This window comes from Etheostoma cragini, chromosome 16 (genome assembly GCF_013103735.1).
Source record: "Etheostoma cragini isolate CJK2018 chromosome 16, CSU_Ecrag_1.0, whole genome shotgun sequence".
Lineage (NCBI taxonomy): Eukaryota > Metazoa > Chordata > Actinopteri > Perciformes > Percidae > Etheostoma > Etheostoma cragini.
In genome coordinates, this window is record NC_048422.1 from 4517826 (window position 1) to 4524985 (window position 7160).

General features: G+C 41.0%; 1 protein-coding gene across 1 annotated transcript in view; it reads right to left on the reverse strand.

Moving 5' to 3' along the window:
- The window catches only part of scai (suppressor of cancer cell invasion), a 76366-nt gene that overhangs the window by 15914 nt on the left and 53292 nt on the right, over positions 1–7160 (reverse strand). Inside the window, exons 12-13 of the mRNA XM_034895516.1 lie at positions 5693–5792; positions 5287–5368 (exon numbers count right to left, since the gene is read on the reverse strand). Coding sequence (XP_034751407.1) covers positions 5287–5368; positions 5693–5792 — 182 coding nt within the window. The remainder of the gene's footprint in view (positions 1–5286; positions 5369–5692; positions 5793–7160) is intronic.

The window sequence follows — 7160 nt, forward strand, 5'->3', positions numbered from 1 at the left end:
CATGCAGGCCATTTTTGCCCAGTCTTTTCCTGATGGTGGAGGCATGAACGCTGACCTTAACTGAGGCAAGTGAGGCCTTCAGTTCTTTGGACGTTGTTTTGGGGTCTTTTGTGACCTCTTGGATTAGTCGTCGCTGCGCTCTTGGGGTAATTTTGGGCGGCTGGCCACTCCTGGGAAGGTTCACCACTGTTCCATGTCTTCGCCATTTGTGGATAATGGCTCTCACTGTGGTTCACTAGATTCCCAAAGCTTTGGAAATGGCTTTATGCCCTTTCCAGACTGATAGATCTCAATTACTTTCTTTCTCAATTGTTCCTGAATTTCTTTGGGTCTCGGCATGATGTGTAGCTTTTAAGGATCTTCTGGTGGACCTTACTGTGTCAAGCAGCTCCTATTTAAGTGATGCCTTGATTGTGAACAGGTGTGGCAATAATGAGGCCTGGGTGTGGCTTGAGAAATTGAACTCAGGTGTGGACAACCACAGTTATAGTATGTTTTAACAAGGGGGGCAATCACTTTTTCACACAGGGCCATGATGGTTAGGATTTTTTTTCACCTTTAATAATAAACACCTTCATTTACAAATTGCATTTTGTGTTTACTTATGTTGTCCTTGACTATTGTTTAAATTGGTTTGATGTTCCAAAACACTTAAGTGTGACAAACATGCAAAGGAACAGGAAATGAGGGAGGGGGCAAACACTTTTTCACACCACTGTATGTCAAGAGTGTGTGATGAGTGGGTGCCCGGATGGCTAGGTTGGTGGAGCGGGCGTCCGTATGTGGAGGTTTGTTCCTCGACGCAGCGGGCCTAGGTTTGAGTTTGACCTGTGGCCCTATGCTGCATGTAATTTCTCCAGCCCTGCTGCACCTTACAAACTTTAAGAGCAGCCAGGCTCCTTCCTTTCCCTGCCCGGCCACATTGCTATGTGCTGTGGCGGTTTACCCGGCAGGCTGAGCCAGGTTCTCACCTGTCCCCTGCCCACATCACTACCTGGATGTGTGACTACTTGACAAGAAAAGGTGTCCCTTTTAGTTAGATAAAGTTGCAAAAAAATGCTGAGAACCAAGCGATTGGCCTGTTCAGAACAGGCACATGCTCCAAACGGGCACTAGTAATAATAATAATACTAAAAGATTTTATATTTATAACGCTTTAAAAAAAAAAAAAGTACTTACTGCTGTTGCAGTAGTCCAGTATTGAGATGATAAAGGCGTGGATAAGCATTTCAGAGGTTGAGAGGCACTGTTTTTAAGAAGTAAAATGGCAGTTTTTCTGATGTGATTATCATAATTCAAATGAAAGGGTATGATCAAATATGACACCAAGGTTACAGATGTGTGTAGAAGCAGGAAAAGTGTTGCCATCAATGTAGTAGGGGAACTCATGGCAGGTGGCGGTAGGAGAGGTATGATATGAACCAGGGGCCTCATGTATACATGCTGCAAAAACGGCCTTCAAAAAGCGAAAACAGTTTAAAAAAACAAGAAGTATGAAAATGTTTCTGTTAGGGCTGCACGATATTGGAAAAATCTGGCAATGACAATATCATTGCGATATTTTTTTCCCCCTGCAATATATGTTGCGATATGAAAAAAGAAAAAGTTATTTTTAAAAGATGACATAAATAGCTCTCTTTGGAAATAATAAATCATTATCAACTACTACGGTGATTTTGTAGGGGAGTGCATCTACATAGAAGATAAAAATGTAAAAGGATCTTTTCTAATGTGAACAATTCTTTGTTGAACTTTGATGCTTTACAAACACCAAAGCCAGTAAGCGCTGTGACTAATGTTACTCTTCTTAAGTAATTTTGGAGAGGGAAATTAGGTAAAAATAAACTGGTTGACTAGCACGACACCATTGTATTGATATAATAATCAATCCAGGCTAACGTGTATGACAATGACTGCATGTTGCTTCCTCTAAATTTCAGGTTGTGTTCGGCTAGCGGGGCCAGCTTGTTAGTTGGATTAATTGATCAGACCTGCATGTCACGCGCACTTGCAACAAACTCTGTGTATCCAAGAACAATTAAATCAGTGGAAATTACGTTAGTTGGGACGGACGGACCCCTTGGATTTAGGCTAACTATATTAGTTTTAGCCTGGCTGGTAGCAGCTTTCTCCGGGAGGAAATAGCCGGGAGAGGTAATTAGGTTGCATTAATCAGGTGATTTAGTTCGTATTTGCAGCGAACATAAACACTGACTAATGTAGCTTCACTGATTACCCATCAAAACTATGCGTATCACTGTGTCAGCGGCAGCCGCTGCCTACGGTACTTGTCTACACACGGAGCACCTTACGGAGAGCAGTAAAAAAGTTTTAGCCTCAACATCGTAACGTCCTGCGATGTGATTATTGCGCATGTTCACATTGCAATGTTGATACTAAAACAATATCGTTCAGCCCTAGTTTCCGTACATATAATATACAACAAGAATTACAAATTTCATACAAATTAAGCCAAGTTATGGCGGAGGTAACAAAAGAGTTGTTATGCCTATTGCTTTTGAACCAGGGTGAATCTACGGCCTGGAGGGAAAGATTCAAACTCAAAGTGAAGGGTGTGGTTTGTGCATTCTAATATATACCTGGAGTACATGCTGGTCAAAGATAGCCGTCAATGGAGTCTGTGGGATAACTATCACTTTACCAGCCACCTTTACAATATAGCTTAGGTGATTTTTATCCCTAACGTCCAGGTTACCATACCAAGCAATTGTGGTAAAAGTAAATAAAAATATTTATAATGTAACTAACTACATTCTATCTACTGTACATAGCTGTATTTTACTTTCTAAGGAAGTACAAATGCTGCCGTCCCTTCTTACAGACCGCATCAGAACTGGCATCAAACTTTAGGTTTTTATCAATCACTGTTCTACAAAATCAATGCCAATTCCTTTGCTGAATATCTGACATGGTTTGAGGAATGATTATGTAAAATCAATGACCATATTCTGACCATTTGCAAAATTCATCTACCACCAGTCCATCCTCAGATTAATCTTCATGGATTAGTCTGATATATTGACTGATTGTACCATCAAGCGGTTTCTGGATGTGCCCCCCATGCTGGCTTTTAGAGTCATTGGTGTGAAGTTAACAGCTATCGGGACAGAACAACCCTGAGGAGAACAAGTGGAAAAGTGTTGTTCTGAAAGACACCCATTCACCTTCAATGTCTGGGACCTAAAGTACATGGTAAAAGATTTACAATCTAGCCAACACAATTTACATCAAAGTAAAAAAAAAGCTATTTCCTTGCTAAAACATGTGACTGGCTAGTATAAATCACATGGAAATTCCAAAAATAAGTCTGGCATCGGTAGCAGGACCTTCTAGTTGCTTATCCAGAAAGTTTAGTAGTGGTTTCCCATTCCCGCCCTATTTGCAAACTGCATGGGGGGCGTTCACAGGCAGCTCTGTGTTGGTCGAGACGCTGCCGTTTTTGTGCAGACCATGCGGGGCAGTGCATGGTCTGCACAAAAATGGCAGCGTCAACACTAGCATCATGGCAGTCTTAAACCATAAATCAAGCACTTTATTTCAATGGCTACTTTTCAGGTTTATTGTTTTAAACTATTTAAATGTGTTGACAAAGGACATTTTGTGATGACCCGATTGTATCTGTCTTAAATGTCAGCAAGCAATGCATCATTAAGGCTGTGTTGTAGATGTTGATGAAAGCCTTTTAGCCCTGCAGTTAAACATATGCAGTGCAACCATCCATATGATACCCATTGCAAACATAATTTGGGTGATATGAATGTAAGATAATTGCAGAAGTGAATGTGTTTTTGTTTATCATTTTTAAAGAAATGCCTCTCCCGGCAGCATGTTGTTCAAGCACCCATCTGTGGACTCGTTCCTCCTGCTTAGGCCATCTTGCTTTGTGACGTTAGTCCAACAGACAACAAACATATGTTGCCAACATACATGGTGCCCATATGGCTACCTGTCTTAAAGGGGAAGGGTTGGACGGTAATTATTGTGTTAAAGGAGAACGGTGAAAGTTTACTTTTCTATCAAGCAGCAAAAAAGGATAGAGTCAACATCGCTACGTCCTGCCATGGGACTATCACGCATGCGCACATCGCGATGTTGATACTAAAACACGATATAATTCAGCCCTAGTCCTGCCCCTCCCCCGACCCTGGTATGAAGCTATGGGAAAGAGTAATTATATCAAGGACCGGCTCTGAGCCTGAAATGGTGGAGGTATGCATTGGAGAAAAGTGGAAGAAGAAGAAGAAACAGTAAGGACCACTTGTGTTTGAATGAGGTGGTAAAGGGGGTTTTACCTAGGGTCAACTGTACAAAGTAATGGGGAGGGCAGAAGAGAGGTGGAGAAGAGAGTGCAGGCAGAGTGGAGTGGGTGGAGAAGATTGTTGGAGTAATTTGCAACAGAAGGATACCACCAAGAGTAAAAGAAGGTTTACAAAATGGTAGTAAGACCAGCTATGTTGTATGGTTTGCACTGACAAAAAGACCGGAGGCGGAACTGGAGGTGGCAGAGTTCAAGATGCTAAGATTTTTCATTGATAGTGACTAGGATGGACAGGATTAGGAGTGACTATATAGAAATGACATTGGGCTAGAGGGTTTGGAGACAAAATGAGAGAAGCAAGATTGAGATGGTTGACACAGGCGCTAAGGAGAGTTGCTGGGTATATCGGGAGAAGGATGCTCAAGATCAGAGCAGACAGGCAATAGGAAAAGAAGAAGGCCAAAGAAGATGTTTATAGATGTGGTGATGGAGGGTGGTTGGGGTGACAGAGGAGAGAAGGAAACAGGGGTTGCCACAGTGGACCATCTAAAAAGAGCAGCCGAAAGAAGAAGCAGTGTATGATGAATAAGCAATTAGCAATTCATACTCATGGATGTACAGAAAACTATCCCTGAATTAATTTAATACTCAAAAAAAACTTAAAAAACTGATGATTCTTAGGAAAATTCAATTTATAGACATCTAGTCACAATGGCCATTAAAGATAATATTTGGAAAATGTGAATAAAAAAAAATTTGAATGATGTATTTAGACTTAACTGGAAAATCATTCTGACACATTTTTCTGCAATCTGGGGTTGTGCTTAAAGTCCATGTGTTGTGTTTGACAGACTCTGCAGCAAATACTGACCATGTTAATGAGCAGCCAAACAACAATAACTAACTTCCTGTCTGTCACGCTCCTCCCTCCCGCTCCTGTTAGTCTTATAATAAAGATGTGGGTTTTTTTTGTTTTGTTTTCCAGTTAACTTAATGTAAGAACTTACCTTATAGGCTGTGCTGTTAGATGAATCCACAATGACAAAAAGAGGCTTCCGGGTGAAAGGGAATAAGTCCCCTGGGTGAAGGCTGCAACATTAAAAACGAGTAAATGTCAGGAACTTACAATTCTATCCCAACAAGGCTACTGTTAGCTTCTGCACTGCTAAAGTTGCATACACTATAGAGATTCTAAACTTGTTATTAAGACAGAGTGGACGGCAGTCAGACGTCTGAGTCAGATCAAGTTTTTTTGAGTCACAACAAGCAAACTGATTTAGTCTTGGCTTAGGTCAGGAAAAAGGAAGTAATATTCTATTACACATTATGACACATTTAAAAATGTTAGCTCGGCCTAAAATTTTAGATGAACATTTAGAAAAAATTAAATATATTACCCAAATATATAATCACCAGTGCATTTCTTTCTGGGCCTGATTCCTTTTCTGCGCCGTCTCTCCATTCACCACATCTCGATTTGTATTTGTTAGAACTCCTCCAAAATCATATGGTCCTACAGGAAAGTTAAAGATGTATTGTTTCAACTTGAAAACACATGGATTGTGACATATAGATCGTATATTTTAGTGGAACTCTACCTTTTTGTTTTGAAAGACTGGACATTAAAGCATTAGTAGCTGGACCAGATAGAACACCATACACTTAAAAGGGCAAAAAATATTCTTATTGCACCTGCAGTGAAGAATATTGGGAATTTGCCCATAGCTTTAATAATAATAATAATAATAATAATAACAGTAATAATAATCTAACTTGAATTAGGGTTCTTTATTAGAAGGCTGTGACAAATTAAATAAGATTGACAGACTGCCCTATTCAGACATGGAATACGTAACTACGTCCACAAGAAATTAATTGAAAAGAGTCACGTGATCAGCTCGACAGAGATGGCAGCTTAAGGTGTAGCTCCGGGACTAACCTTGCCAAATACAGTGAGGAAAATAAGTATTTGAACACCCTGCTATTTTGCAAGTTCTCCCACTCAGAAATCATGGAGGGGTCTGAAATTGTCATTGCAGGTGCATGTCCACTGTGAGAGACATAATCCAAAAAAAAAAATTCAGAATAACAATGTATGATTTTTTAACTATTTATTTGTAGGATACAGCTGCAAATAAGTATTTGAACACCTGAGAAAATCAATGTTAATATCTGGTACAGTAGCCTTTGTTTGCAATTCCAGAGGTCAAACGTTTCCTGTAGTTTTTTTACCAGGTTTGCACACACTGCAGAAGGATTTTGGCCCACTCCTCCACACAGATCTTCTCTAGATCAGTCAGGTTTCTGGGCTGTCGCTGAGAAACAGAGTTTGTGCTCCTTCCAACAATTCTCTGTGGGTTTAGATCTGGAGACTGGCTAGGCCACTCCAGAACCTTGACATGCTTGTTACAGAGACACTCCTTGGTTATCCTAGGTGTGCTTCGGGTCATTGTCATGTTGGAAGACCCAGCCTTGACCCATCTTCAATGCTGTAACTTAGGGAAGGAGGTTGTTCCCCAAATTCTTGCAATACATGGCCCTGGTCATCCTCTCCTTAATACAGTGCAGTCACCCTGTCCCATGTGCAGAAAAACACCCCCAAAGCATGATGCTACCACCCCCATGCTTCACAGTAGGGATGGTGTTCTTGGGATGGTAGTCATCCAAAAGTTCTATTTTGGTCTCATCTGACCACATGACTTTCTCTATTGACTCCTCTGGATCATCCATTTGGTCAGTGGCAACCTTAAGACGGGCCTTGAAATGTGCTGGTTTAAGCAGGGGAGCCTTTTGTGCCATGCATGATTTCAAACCATGACGTCTTATGGCGTTTTTCCACTGCTGGTAACAGCTTGCCTCGGCTCGCCTCGGCCCGCCTCGG